General features: G+C 43.8%; 1 protein-coding gene and 1 non-coding gene across 4 annotated transcripts in view; both read left to right on the forward strand.

Annotated features, from left to right (window-relative positions):
- The window catches only part of Pibf1 (progesterone immunomodulatory binding factor 1), a 159,496-nt gene extending 145,904 nt beyond the window's left edge, over positions 1–13,592 (forward strand). For all 3 annotated transcript variants that reach the window (XM_021181398.2, XM_029468942.1, XM_021181399.2), the window contains exons 17-18: positions 1,847–2,017; positions 13,277–13,592. In XM_021181398.2, coding sequence (XP_021037057.1) covers positions 1,847–2,017; positions 13,277–13,327 — 222 coding nt within the window. In that variant the 3' untranslated portion in view covers positions 13,328–13,592. The remainder of the gene's footprint in view (positions 1–1,846; positions 2,018–13,276) is intronic.
- Positions 11,347–11,453, forward strand: LOC115029366. The gene has a single exon (XR_003834917.1). It is a non-coding gene; the product is annotated as a U6 spliceosomal RNA (small nuclear RNA).
- Positions 13,593–15,276: the final 1,684 nt, after the last annotated feature.

Here is a 15,276-nt window from a genome sequence, read left to right on the forward strand (position 1 = left end):
GCTGTCTTGTGTGTTTTAGGCACTGCAGAAAGGAGAAAGGAAGGACTCCAGCTCTATGGGTTCCAGCTCCTCCCCTGGCCCCGGAGTTAGGAAGGCAGCGTGGCTCAAACCCCACAGTCTGTTTTAAAATATCTACTCCAGCTAGGTGGTTCTAAATAGAACTAATGACAGCCAGAAAAGAGAGGCCTGTAGGGACTTGCTCTGACACAGCGCTGACGTCTGTAAACAGATCAGTAGCAGGGAGCAAGGCATCCTTCTATTGCCCTAAGTTTTATGTGTTGGCATGAAGGAAAGAATTGCCTAGAGCAGAGCCCACCATTATTCTACAGATAAATGAGGTTGCTCACCATTTCTCCAGGTATTTGGGTTTGATGTATCGGTTTTAGTAATCATAAGCATCCACTAGCCAAAGACTGGCTGTGAGGAAAGTCAGAGGCTTGAAAGGATGTGGTTGTAAGTTCACTCTAAATTCTTCAGAGTTCAGCATAATTAATTTTTCACTCAAAAGGCAAACTAAAATCCAAGTGACGTGTGCTTAAAATCCGAACAGTGTAGCCGGGCATGGGGGCGCACGCATTTAATCCCAGCACTCAGGAGGCAGAGGCAGGCGGATTTCTGAGTTTGAGGCCAGCCTAGTCTACAGAGTGAGTTTCAGGACAGCCAGGGCTACACAGAGAAACCCTGTCTCAAAAAACAAACAAACAAAAATCCCAACAGTGTGAAGCACTAGGACTGTCTTGAGTTCCAGGCCATCCTGGGCTACAAAGTAATGACACTATAGCACAGCACTGTCTCAAATAAGTAAAGAAATAAATAATTTGGAAAGGCAACTTGGCAGGATGAGGTGTAGCTTAGTGGTGAAGTACCTGGGGCTGGCATGCGCCAGGACCTGGACTCAATCCCCAGGGCGGGAAAAATGAGAAATGGCAACTCCAGCCATCTCCGTTTTCCATGTGTAAACCTACAGCTAAAGCAGTGCTAAAGCTGTGTGAAACTGACTGACTGAATTCGCCGTCACAGACCTCTTCTGTGTTCCTTCTCCACCTCCTTCAGTTCCGACTTGACAAGGTAGTATGTCTGGATGGCCTAAGATGGAGGAGAACCTCATCAGGCTAAGACTGCCTGCCATGCACAAGGCCTGGGTTCCATTTCTAGCAATTAAAGAATAATTAACCCATCTACTCAACAAAAATCTGCAGAACACTGCAGTAGAACTCCAGATGCATTCCACAGCAATTGTGTCACCATCTATACCTGTGACACACACCCATCATGGGGTATTTGTTGAAGCTTCGTGTGTGACTCTAATATACAGAAGAACTAGCAACCACCAGCAGAGCACAGGTCACTCTGAGTTCAAGACCAGCCTGGTTTACAGAGTAAGTTCCAGAACGCCCAGGCCTGTTGTACAGAGAAATCCTGTCTCAAAACAAACAAAAAAGTTAGTTATAACGCTAAAAGTAATGTCATATTTACTATTTTAGGAATCCTGAGCCGGGCGTGGTGGCGCACGCCTTTAATCCCAGCACTCGGGAGGCAGAGGCAGNCAGATTTCTGAGTTCAAGGCCAGCCTGGTCTACAAAGTGAGTTCCAGGACAGCCAGGGATACACAGAGAAATCCTGTCTCGAAAAACAAACAAAAAAAAAAAAAAAAAAGAAGAAAAAGAAGAAAAAAGAATCCTGTCCATTACTGTTATACATTAGTGTTTTACTTTCACAACTTTCCTTATGTATGGTATAATTATTCAAATATTTCATGCACTTAAAGTAATGCTTTAATGTCAATCATTATTAGTCTGTCTGCCAAAATCATACTTACTGCTTTCTTGTTTTCACATATCAACAGGAATTTGCAGCTATGAAGCAGATCATCATTAATATGTGTAGTAAACATTCTGAGAACAACTTATTTCTTACGAAAATGGAATCAAAAAGTGTGACAGAAAGTCAAGCAAAGATGTTGAATATGCCGAGAGAACATGAAGAGAATATATTTATACCCAAGCCAACGCTCTTTGTAAGTACAGCTAAAAACATTTAGAATTGTAAGCTCTGCTTCTCACTAAATATATTTTTTCTTCTCAATCATATTTCTTTTAAACTAATTTGGATAGTATTATGCAAAGGTCTAGCAATGTCTATATTAATCTATTTTCTAAATGTATACATTAGATGAGAGTTGGATTTTATGTTTCTAATTAGCATATGGAACTTGCTTAGAAATTATCCTAAGTCTACATTTTTCCTTCTCCCACCTATAGGAACAAATTACAAGGGACTCAGAAAATTATTCTGCCTGATTTTTGCATTTTGGGTATGAACTCGATGTGGCTGTGTCTGTGCATGTTCACTGGGGCCACGTGAGCCACATACACATGAGGGGTTGGAAGACAACGTTGGGGCTCTTGTTGATTGCTCCAGGCCCTCAAGCTTCCCGGGGTTTTTCAGTCTCCACCTCCCATCTCATGCCAGGACCCTGAGCTTCTAGACTTGTGCCACTGCATCCAGCTGTAGTGGATGCCAGGAGTCCAAACTCAGATCACCCTGTGTGCGTGCGCGCGCGCGCGTGTGTGTGTGTGTGTGTGTGTGTGTGTGTGTGTGTGTGTGTGTGAGAGAGAGAGAGAGACAGACAGACAGACAGACAGATAGACAAGCACTTTACCCAATGAGTGGCCTCCCCAGAGAATCATTTTTAATTTGCATAACAGTAAAAAGAGTAGAAAATAGCACTGCTCCTGTTGATTATAAAATGTTGTCTTCTGAGTCTCTCTAAACACAGCCCATGCTAACCAGTATGTGCTTGCCTTCTCAGACACTTCGGAGGCTTGGGCAGGGGAATTGTAGGTTCTAAACCAGTGTGCTCAACTTTGATGAGACCCTATCTCAAAAAATTTTTTTTGTTGTTTTGTTTTTTGGTTTTGGTTTTTCGAGACAGGGTTTCTCTGTGTAGCCCTGGCTGTCCTGGAACTCACTTTGTAGACCAGGCTGGCCTCGAACTCAGAAATCCTCCTGCCTCTGCCTCCCAAGTGCTGGGATTAAAGGCGCGCGCCACCACGCCCGGCTTTCAAAATATTTTTTTTCCACGTGAGAGAGGATTATTTAGGGGAAGGGAGCAAAGAGGGCGACGAAGATAAGGGAGAAAAGAGAGGAAAAACGTGAAGATAATGTTTAAAATAAAATGTAAAGGGGTTGGATAGCCAAAAACCAACAAGGGCGTTGGAGAGCGCACCTGTCCTCCCAGAATGTGGCAGGCAGAATAAGGTCACTCGGGAATTCAAGGCCAGCCTTACCCACATGGTGAACTGGAAGCCAGCCTGAAGTGTGGAGTAAAAGTCCTGACTTGAAGACAGGGATGGAGACGTGTATAGAAAGCACTTTAGGAAATATTGAAATTTATGTGTTTCAGCAAATAATATAAAAAGAAGTCAAAAGGAGGCAACAGACAGGGCAATTACTTCAAGATGGTTGCCCAAAGGGCTGGAGAGACAGCTCAGCAGGTAGGAGCACCAACTGCTCTTCCAGAGGTCCTGAGTTCAAATCCCAGCAACCACATGGTGGCTCACAACCATCTGTAATGAGATCAGATGCCCTCTTCTGGTGTGTCTGAAGACAGCTACAGTGTACTCACATTCATAAAATAAATCTTAAAAAAAAAAAAAGATAGCAAGTTGATATTCTAGTTCAGTGAGCCCTTGAACTTTAAAAAGAAATTAAGTCCTCTAGATGCTTATAAAAACGAGTTGAGCACAGGAGTTGTGACCCCAGCCTTCTCCTTACACACTCAGACCTGGCCTCTCAAGATCAGTGGTATGGAAGCTATTTTGTGGTTATGTAACCTAAGCTCCTTCTTCCTCCTGTGCTAGGGCCTGAAACTCCTTTCGATTGTGTGTGGTAAGGATTCCACTCTGAGCTCTAGCTCCAGCCCTTGGCTGTTGAGAAAGGTCTCACAGATAGGCTTTGCTGGACTAGCCTCCAACCCCATGCCTGTCTGCCTGCAGATGCTGGGCTTACAGATGCAAGCATGCTTTAGCTTCCCATTGAAGATGACAGAGACCTTCAGTCTACAGCAGACAAATGAGCCCTACTATAAGGGTCCATGTCACAGAAATGTGGGCCAAGGAGAACTGCAAGTCCTCTGAGCACTCTCCTTAAGGGGCAGCCGGGGGCACTGTGCGCCCCCCACCCCATCCATTGAGCATGCTCATAGGTCCTTCCTGCCTCTGACATCACCATGGCCCTTTGTCTCAAGACACCTTCTGTACATTCTTTGCACAGCCACTGCGTCAGCACACACTTGCTGTCGGGGAAGAAATCAGTTCTTTCTCTCCTAAGAAGCTCCTAAAACAGCGCTCTTTTCTTAGTAGGGAACTAAACTCTGGGAAGCGAGGCATCTGCAACAGAGTCAGCAGTGCCTGCGCAGCTAGCCACACCCATGGGAGTCTCTCACTCAGAAACCCGCAGCTCAGCTGGGCGTGCTAGCTCCCACCTGTGTTCTCAGCCTTCGGGAGGCTGAGGCAGGAGACTAGCCTTAAGTTTGAGGCCAGCATGAATTATATAGTGAGTTTCAGTCCAGCCTGGACTACACAATGATAGAACCTATCTGAGAAAAAAGAACGACTTAATTTTTATTTCTAAAGTTAGAAATACTACTCTAGGCTCTTCCATATATAGTTTAGTCTTAAGCCCTTTGAAATAGATTTCTGAGTGAGCTTGGGATGAGGGAATAAGGGACAAATGATCCCAGACAGTCTCGTGTTCTGTCCGTATAAACCCAGACCTACTGGAACTCCTTGAAGTTGGGCTCTACCTGTGAAGCCTTAGAAATCCGTAATTGCGCCCTAGCCTGTAGCGTTGGAAAACAGAGTAATTATGTCTACTAAACACAGTCTTCCCTTCCTTAGAAGTTGTGCTGGTTAAACACTAATAGAGTCTTAATCTCCAGCTCTTTTTCTGGATGCCAGCAGTAATCCAGCAGGCTTACTTTGTCTGCTTTTATCAGTCACTCTTCCTTCTCATTTTAACAAACTTTCTTACTGTGTTAGAATCCCCGAGTTATAGATTAATGCCTTAGCTGGCTACGTCTGGATGACACAAAGGTTTTTGTCTTATCAGTTGATCGTCTCCAAGCCCCCCCTGGGACTAATGAGTTACTTCTGGGAGCCCCGGTTAATCTGGTCTGTGTTTCTACAGCAGCTCTCTGTTGCCTTACAGAAGGTGGAGTAGTTTACTTGGGGACCTGTTAACATTGTACCAATTAAAGTATTTTTATTAATTTGTACTGTTTCTCTATAAAATTATAAATATAATTAGCTTAAGCAAGTACAAGTACATAATAATTAAGGCAGTGTTCACAGTAATAAAAGATAATCATTAAGTATGTCTCAGTAATGCTACATACATAAATAAATGGAAATTGGCTTCATCTGAAAGAACTTATGTGAGTGGTGAATTTAAAATAAGGCCTCTCTGCCAGGCAGGGATGGCACACGCCTTTAATCCCAGCACTCAGGCGGCAGGGGCGGTGGATCTCAGAAACCTCTCTTTGGGCAGGGTCCAGGGATTCTTCTTACTTAAAAGGTTAATTGTGTTAATAACTGAAGGAGGCATATCAAACTTAGTTACACATAGCGCCATTGTATGGTTGAAGGGCCAAAAACTATTAGGATGGTAGAATAAAAGAGATTCCGCTGTTTATCTAAAATGGAAAATAAAGAATAGCTACTTGTATATCTGAATCATTATGCCCAAAAATGTTATCCATGGTCTGTTCAGAGTTAGAAAAGTTTTTAAAGGGTCCATCAGTGAATAATTTGCCTTTGTGAACCACACCCATTCTCTAGTATATTGCATTTATATTTCTTTATATTGTTTATTTCTTTTAAAATATCTAATTTGGTATCTAACCCATATACAAACAGACCATGGGCACACCTGTTAACCGATGGTCCATGTTATACTAATCACTTCATATTAATCAAGAGTTGGTAATAGATTAGAAACTTATAATCCACTCTAATAGAATTTCTCGAAGTTCAAGCTTCGCTAGTGTACTAGTAATAGCACATCACTAGCTGAACTATCTGGAAATGAAGACTTCATCATTTCATGAATCAAATCAACCTATCGAAGCTACCGTTACTCACTTGGCACTTGTTCACATTTTGGTAGTAACAAATGAGAATAAGATGTTAGGTAGATAAGAAATCATGTATTCAATCCTAATGAAGTACAAAGTAGCATAAATTATAATTAATATGTGAGCAAAGGCAGACGTTTCCCAATAGCAGACATGATGATACACACCTGTCATTGCAGCAGGGGTGCCTGGTCACAAGTTCAAGGCCAGCTTAGGTGATACACACACAATCAGAAGAAAACAGTTCACCCATGGAAGGCCCCAACATGCACATCTTTGGGTGATAACTGGGATTGAATACAGTGTAATCCCACATGTTTATGCCAACAGTTGAGAGGTAGGGGTAAAAGGATTTTCGAAAATTCCAGGCTGGCCAGGGAGGGCTACATAGGGTCTAAATAAAAATGAGTGTCATTTCACACAACTGAATGTGGTACTTCTGTGCCCTCCTGATTGGACTGTTGCTTAGAATGGTACATTGTCTTTCTGGTAAAGGAGCATGCTTCCTGGTTTAGCTCCAGCCGTGACCTAGCCCAATTGTCCTGTATGCTCTTTCATATGACCTAGGAGAGACACTGTGTAGCAACGCTCAAACCTCGCGCCCAGACTCACATAGAACTGAGCAGTGTCTGCTGTAGCAGATCCGCGCCACATCCCTTCATTTCCTTTGTGCTAAGTAATAGTATAGGCCGGTGGGTTAGAAAACCCCTGTTTGCACTGCAGATGGAGGGAGATAAACTAGAAGTCAACATACAAAAATAGACTGAAGTTTCTTCTTTTCACCATAAGCATTATAAGGGACTCACTCTGATTTGAACATTGTACCGTTACATACTGAGACATTACACAGGAACTCCTCACGTTTATGCAGCTTTCATGTGTCTCACGCAGGCGGGGATGGAGCTCCGTGGTAGAGCATTAACCCAGCATGCACCAGGCCCTGGGTTTGCCTGAAATCCAGAGCTATGGTAAAGAGCTAGGCCTGATGTGCTGAAGTCCCAGCACTCAGAAGGCAGAGGTAGGAGGCTTGCCATTTCAAGGAGTCTAGGCTCCATAGTAAGACCCTTCCTGCAAGACACATCGAACTAACTATACAGGATGTAAAAGCATGGTATATTCTGTAGGAAGGATGGAGGGTTGAGAAGGTCTAGCCTCTTGAAAAGGCCATGCTTGAGCCTGCCCAAGATCTGTGGGAATGGGCTCGCACCATCCTGCCCTGTGTATAGTACTGAGGAAGGCTTAGTTTGGTTTGGCTTGCTTTGGTTTGGTACTTTGGTTTTTAAGATAGGGTGTCATTTTATAGTTAGCTTTAAACTCACTGTGAAGAGCAGGCTGGCCTCAAACTCTTAGCAGAACCCCTGCCTCAGTGCTGGGATGACAGACATGAGCCACCGTACTCACCACATGGAGGGATTCTGTTTCCTTCTTTCCCAGACAAGGCTTCTCTCTGTATAGCCCTGTCCTGAAATTTACTCTCTAGACCAGGCTGGCCTCGAACTCAGAGATCCACCCGACATGAAGACGTAAAGATGTAAGCCACCACCACCCAGACCTTGGGGGAATTTTTAAATGGCAGTATTCCAAGTAAAAACACCTTTGCTGTTAAGTATAGAAGGCTATAAAATAAAAAATATATAGCAAAACATATGAATGATATAACAATTCGAGTAACTATCAGGAAATAATACATTTTCCAATATGTATGTTTCTCACCCATCTCCAAGGTCTTCGGGGTCCAAGGATGATGTGACACTTGTGTAGAGCACAGCCTCGGGTCTCTGTCAGCCAAGTGCTGAAGCTGCAGGTGCACTGCCACTCCCGATGTACCTGGCTAGTGCTGGGGACCACACAAGGCTTTGTTAGTGTCAGGCAAGCACTCTACAGGCAGAGCAGCATCGCATCGGCAGCCCCTAGCCTTGAGCTCTCCTTGATCCTCCTGCCTCAGCCTCCTAATGCTGGCATTGCGCATAGTGTCCCCAAGACCATCTCAACGTGTTTCGTTTAAAAACTTCCACTTTCCTTTTTTCTCTATTGTAATACAAAATGTGCATTCTGCCATCTTAACCATTTTACATGTATAGCTTAGTAGTGTTAAATATATACAATCTTATAAGAAAAATCTTATAAGAAAAATCTCTGGATTTTTTTCCATCCTGTAGAACTAAATTCTTACCATGAAATAACTCCCCTTTCCTTCTCCTCCAGCCATTGGTTACCATCATTCTACTCTCTGCTCACAGGAATTTATCTAATTTAGAGTTATCTTTCTGTTTATTTTACTCAGTATAGTGTCTTCAAGATTCATTCATGTATGTTATATCTCTAAAAAAAAAATAGTTTCAACTGGGCATGGTGGTCCATGGTTGTAATTCCAGCCCTGGGGAAGCAGAAACACGGTTATCTATTTCACAATTCAACAGGAATTCACAATATATTGAAGGAGGAGAATTGACAGGTATAGGAACAGACTGGATGACAGACCCTCCCCATGAGGAAAGATAGGAAATGTGGGATAATGCTTTCCAGTCCGTTAGAAGTGGAATTTTAAGAACTGCAGGGAGTTGGGAGGGTACTGGAGGCTGGCTGGCGACTGGCTTGCTTTTATTTCTTTTTTATTTTTTTCCCCCTTTTAAGACAGGATCTCTCTTTGTAGATTTTGCTGGCCTGGAAATCTGTGTAGATCACTAAGCCTGGAACTCCTAGAGATCCACCTGTCTCCACTTTTCAATTGCTGGGATTAAAGAAATGCACCATTAGCCCTGTCTCAAAAAACAAACAGAAACAAGATATGGAGAAAATGTATAGAAAAAATTTCAAGCTGGGCGTGGTGGTGCATACCTTTGATCACAGACAGGACTCTGGAGGCAGAGTGGATCTCTGGGAGTTCGAAGCCAGCCTGGTCTCTAAAGTGAGTCCAGGACAGTCAGGGTTCTCTTTGACATGGAGAAACCCTGTCTCAAAAAACTGGGGTGGGGTGGGGTGGAGGGGAGCTTACAAGAAATAAGTTTAAAATTAAGTTCTTTCTAATACTTAGAAATGCCAACAATACACAGAAAGTATTTTAAAATGTAATCTTTAAAGCTTGACTTGAATCCTAATCAGAAAAGTTTCGAAACAATCTGCTTGACCTTTAAGGTTTTTTAAAGAAATATTAATTGGATATCCAAATTTTTAATCCAATTAATATCCAATTTTAACCTGTCTCAAAACTTGGTCTTACATGAGGCCTGCTGCCAAATCCTCTCACTAATATAGATCACAGTTAGAGTAAAAGTTAGCAGTAGAGATATGTGTGTTCATTAAACCACCCTTTATTGAACATCATTTCATGACTTCCCACAGCGAAATCACAGCTTATTAAGTAACCGCCTGTAATGACTGAGTCAGGCCCAGGGCTGGGGCTGGGTGTGTGGCTCAGTGGGTAGAGCACTTGCCTCTCAGGCATGAAGCCCTGGAATCAGTCCTTAAAACCAGGCCTGCTGGCTGCACTGTGATCCTAGAACTTAGGAAATGAGGGCATGAGGATCAGAATCTCCGAACCAGCCTCAGCTACAAGGCTGCTCTTGTTATACTTCCTTTGGGAGGAAGGTACGGTCTGGTGTGGCACAGGCTGGCCTTGAACTCACTATGTGTCCATTCTGGCTCTTGGTCTCCCTACCTCTGCTTTCCAAGTGCTGGGTGCATCACCAGTCCAACAACATAACTAATTTGAGACCTGCACAGGCTATGTGAAACTCTATCTCAATAGCAGTAACCCTTGAAGAGGCTTCCATGAGCGCCAAAAGAAGTCCTGAAGTTCAGAGCAGGCCAGGTAGAGTAGGGATGACTTTGAACTGAGGCCTGAGGCAGGATGACCAGCAGGTACAGACCAGTCTCACCTTAACAGCCAATGCTGTCTCAGAAAAGCAGAGGGGAAGGGCAAAGGGGGCAATGGAGGACCTGGCTTGAGGTTTAAGTGATAGCATGCATTGTGCCATTTATTCTCCTAACACCCTATAAGGACTAGGACTACACTCAAGGACCCTTAAGGGCTATGACACAGTCGGAGAGAATGCTGCTCACAAGCACATGGAATCCAAGTGATGCTGCAACAGACAGGAACTGTGCAAAGCTAGAGCCATTCCCAGGACTCAAAAGGACCTAAGGAATGATACTCTTTCTTTCTATGGAAACTCTAGTGTTGTGGTCATAGACTTAGCTGTTATCAGACTATAGCCAGACAAAAAGAGAAGGGAATTAAATACCCAGCTTCTCCCTCTCTGCACCTGCAAACCCTGTCTGCTTCCTGTTAATAAACCTAGTCAGAAACTAGCAGAAGAGATGGCTCAGCATAAGACCCAAGATCAGGTGGCTCGCAACCATCTCTACCGCCTACACCTCTGACCTGCACAGCACCTACACTCAAGTGCACATATCTACACATAGACAAACATATACAAAATAAGTCTTTTAAAATGTGAATTGAGACTTCTATCTATCAAAACAATAAGGCAAGGCAGTGGTGGCACACACCTTTAAGCCCAGCATTTGGGAGGCAGAGGCAGGTGGATCTCTGAATTCAAGACTAGCATGGTAGGGGCTGGTGAGATGGCTCAGGGGTAAGAGCACTGGCTGCCTTTTCCAGAGGTCCTGAGTTCAATTCCCAGCAACAACATGGTGGTGGCTCACAACATCTGCAATGGAATCCAATGCCCTCTTCTGGTGTGCCTGAAGACAATAACACTGCACTCATTCACAAAATAAATAAATAGATCTAAGGCTAGCATGCTCTACAGAGTAAGTTCCAGGACAGCCAAGACTATATTAGAGAAACCCTGTCTTTAAACAAAAAGCAAAAACAAACAAAAACTAGAATCAAAAGCCAGGCAATGGTGGCACACACCTTTGATCCCAGCACTTGGGAGACAGAGGCAGGTGGATTTCTGAGTTTGAGGCCAGCCTGGTCTACAGAGTGAGTTCCAGGACAGCCAGGGCTACACAGAGGAACCCTGTCACACAAAAAAAAAAAAAAAAGACAAAACAAAACTAGAATCAAATTATTTAACTAGTAAATTCTACCAAACCTTTTTTTTTAAGATTTATTATTTTATGTATGTGACTATACTATACAGATGGTTGTGAGCCTTCATGTGATTGTTGGGAATTGAATTTTTCGGTCAACCCCACTTGCTCCAGCCCAAAGATTTATTTATTATTATAAATAAATACACGTGCTCGCTTCGGCAGCACATATACTAAAATTGGAACGATACAGAGAAGATTAGCATGGCCCCTGCGCAAGGATGACACGCAAATTCGTGAAGCGTTCAAAAATAAATAAATAAATAAATACACTGTTGCTGTCTTTAGACACACCAGAAGAGGGTGTCAGATCTCATTGCAGGTGGTTGTGAGCCACCATGTGGTTGCTGGGATTTGAACTCTGGACTTTTGGAAGAGCAGTCAGTGCTCTTACCCACTGAGCCATCTCACCAGCCCCTACCAAATGTTTAAGAATGAAATTCTAACAGTTCTCCATCATCTCTTTGAAAACTTAGAAACAATTCCCAGTTTGGGGGTTGGGAGCGTAACTCACTTGATAGATTTAGTAAGAGTGCTTACCTAAGCCGGGCGTGGTGGCGCACGCCTTTAGTCCCAGCACTCGGGAGGCAGAGGCAGGCGGGTTTCTGAGTTCGAGGCCAGCCTGGTCTACAAAGTGAGTTCCAGGACAGCCAAGGCTACACAGAGAAACCCTGTCTCGAAAAACCAAAAACAAAAAAAAAAAAAAAAAAAAAAAAAAGAGTGCTTACCTAGCATGCAGGAAGCCCTGGGTTCCACCTCCACATAAATCGGATAAGAGAAAGCACGCCACATTTTCAGCACTTGGGAAATGGAGACAGGTGTATCAGAAGCTCAGGGCCATTTGGGGCTTGCTGGTATAAAGCCAATCGAGAATATATAAGACCTAGTCCCAAAGGAAGAAGTAAGGGAGGGAGAGAACTCACAACCCACTTTACAAAGCCAGTCCTAATAATGCTAAGCACCAGAAACATTATAAGAAAAACATAGTCCATTCTCTCCCACGAGCATGTCTTATGGACACTGAAATTGTTCTGTATAATACTCTAAAGACATATCTTTAAATATTTGCCCCAAACCTAAGAATTTGTATCAGCAGTGACTCTAGCATGCACTCTGGCCTTCAGCAGCGATAAGAGATGTGCCTTCACTGTGGAGAAGGATGTGGGTATGGAGAAGAGGCAGCTCACTGGGAGAGTGCTTGCCGAGTGCTCAAGAAGTCCTGGGTTTGAGCATTGCTCATGTGGATAATCCAAACAGTTAGGAGATGGAAGTAGGATCAGAAGTTTAATGCCATCTTTGGCTAGAGTTCAAGACCAGCATGTGTTGCAATGGGGGCCATATCTATGCCTGCCCTTTGGTTCTGCTGTGTACTAAAACCTGCCCTAAACAAAGTCTAAATAACCGAAATCAGATTGGAAGGACTGACTCGTGTTCCCAGTAATCCCAGCACTCAGGAAACTGATGCAAGATCGTGATTTCAAGATCATCCTTAGAATAATGAGTTCAAAGCCAGCCCAGTGGCTCTTCCCCTGAAATAAACTGTTAACTTTCCTATTGAGTCAGGGGAATGTGTACAGTCCTGTGGTCTCCTCACCAGCTCAGCCTCATTTCACCCAAGCTCAATAAAGATGACCTCAGTCTCTCTCCACTTCCAGAGCCTTCCATAGAGGCCCTCAGCAAAGGCAGCGCAGTGACAGCCCTCCCTGAAGCTCTCCCCACTCTCAAGTTCTCTCTCACTCTTCCTGCCTGAGTTTCCCTGTAATGCCTGGGCTTGAGGCAAGGAGCTGGGAAGCCAGGGGCTGGGCTGGCATAGGTGGCCATGAATTGCCTGGTGCCCTGCCACCTGAAGGTGAAAGTATGAAAAGACCCCACATCAACCAAGTGGGAGCTCATTTCTTACAAAGTACTCAGCAAGCCCTAACCTAAATGTGCTTTGTTAATGCGTGCTGTTTCGTGAATTAAAGAGACTTGGGTTTTGTCTAGCTTACACAAGATACCCCAGGTGGGTGTGCCGTCCTCTGCATCACGTCCTCCTTGGAATCACTTATTTAATATGCTTTTTTTTTTCTTCATTTTCAGACTAAAAGGGAAGCACAAGAATGGCCCAAGAGTCAGAAGATGAAGACCTAGTGTTTGGTGTTGAAGAGAGCTGGAGCCTAACCCAGCCAGGCCCCTCCATCCACGCCGCATCTCCAGCCAGGCCCTTGGCTCTCCATTGGAGTGGGCCTGTGTTATCATGTACTCCTGAAGTGCAATGTCTGCTGGGGAGAAAGGCTCACTTCAATCATGTACTTGATATTTTCAAATATAAGTAACTTAATGTTTATTTTAACTAATGTTAAATTAACAAATTTTAGTATAGTCAACATATAAGGTACAAATAGTCATACTTTATATGTGGTTTTATGTATTTTGTTATAAAATAAATTACTTTCATCTCCTGAGTAGACTGTAGAGTTTTTATAAATATAGCTTTCCCTCCCTCCATCTGCCTGCTACACCATTTAATTTCCCCTTCTAAGGGAGACCCGAGCATCCTCACTGTGCCTTCCTTCTTGTTTCGCTTCCTTGGTCTGTGGAGTGTGGCATGGTACCTGCACTTTATGGCTAATATCACTTAGAAATGAGTACCTACCACGCATGTCCTTCCCAAGTTCCAACCATTTTTCTGAAAAATTCATGATGTCTGTGTTTTTAATAGCAGAGTAGTATTCCATGGGGGAGATGCTCCACATTTTCTTATCCCTTCTTCAGCTGAGGGACATCTAGGTTGTTTCTAGTCTCTGGCTATTATGAATAAAGCTGCTGTGAGCATAGGTGAGCATGTGTCCTTGTGGTATGGGGAGCATTTATTGGGTATATGCCCAGGAGTGGTACAGCTGGATCTCGAAGTAGAACGATTCCCAGTTTTCTGAGAAAATGCCACGTGGGTTCAGTTCTGGTGTTTTGTGGTGTTTTCTCTTTCTTCTTATATCTCATATTCTCATTAGCCAGTAAAATCTGACAGAAGTCTGCTTTTCCACTGGTGTTTGTTCAGTTTGCTGTCAAGTCGTAACATTGTTTGTCATGGTGCAGTGGCAACCACATAGCTGTTCAGTGGGAAAGAAAGTAATATGATTTGTTCTGACTTATCATACATGTTCCCCTAGGTATGGGAGCATGCCTAAAATCCCAGTCCAAAAAAACACAGATTGGTCTTATTTGGGGGCTGGAAGTGTATCTCAGTGAGGCAGTGCAAGGCTCTGCACCAAAGTCTAGTGCCACTGCACTCGGATGATGGATGCTCTGCTTAGGAAATTGTGAATTTTGTAACTCTCCCAATTTCCTGTCAGGTCAGATAGCAACATAATTTCACATTGGATACCTAGAATGTTGATAAGGACTAAACTAGCACATGTCAGCACCATTTGAGAGGTGTGTGTGTGTGTGTGTGTGTGTGTGTGTGTGTGTGTGTGACAGAGACAGAGACAGAGATAGACATGCAGGCAGGCAGGGTAACTCATAGCCCAGGTTGGCCTCAAACCCGAGGCTGTCCTGGAGTTTTTCTGACCCTCTTTCCTCTCCTGAGTGCTGGATTACGAGTATGCCCCATCACACTTGATTTATGCAGTGCTGGGGACTGAACACAGGGTTTCTTTTCATTCACGTTGGGCAAGCATTCTGCAACTGAGCCACACCCCAGACCATGCACCATTTGGTGGAGGACAGAGGGAGGCCAGTATTGGTAGGTTGGTTGGTTTTTTGGGGAGGCTTTTAAAGCAGCTTGACCTAAAATGACTTCCTCCCTCTTGGATAGTGCCATGATCTGTGACCTCTTAACCCTTACCTCCTCTCCCACTGGTGAATGTTTTATAAAATAGTGCCTAAATGTAAGAATGGTCCCTACCTCCGGGCGGTGGTGGCGCATGCCTTTAATCCCAGCACTCAGGAGGCAGAGGCAGGTGGATTTCTGAGTTCAAGGCCAGCCTGGTCTACTGAGTGAGTTCCAGTACAGCCAGGGCTATACAGAGAAACCCTGTCTCGAAAAAAAAAAAAGAAAGGAAGGAAGGAAAGAGAGAGAGAGAGAGAGAGAGGAGAGA

Source organism: Mus caroli, chromosome 14 (genome assembly GCF_900094665.2).
Source record: "Mus caroli chromosome 14, CAROLI_EIJ_v1.1, whole genome shotgun sequence".
In the NCBI taxonomy this organism is placed as follows: Eukaryota; Metazoa; Chordata; class Mammalia; order Rodentia; family Muridae; genus Mus; species Mus caroli.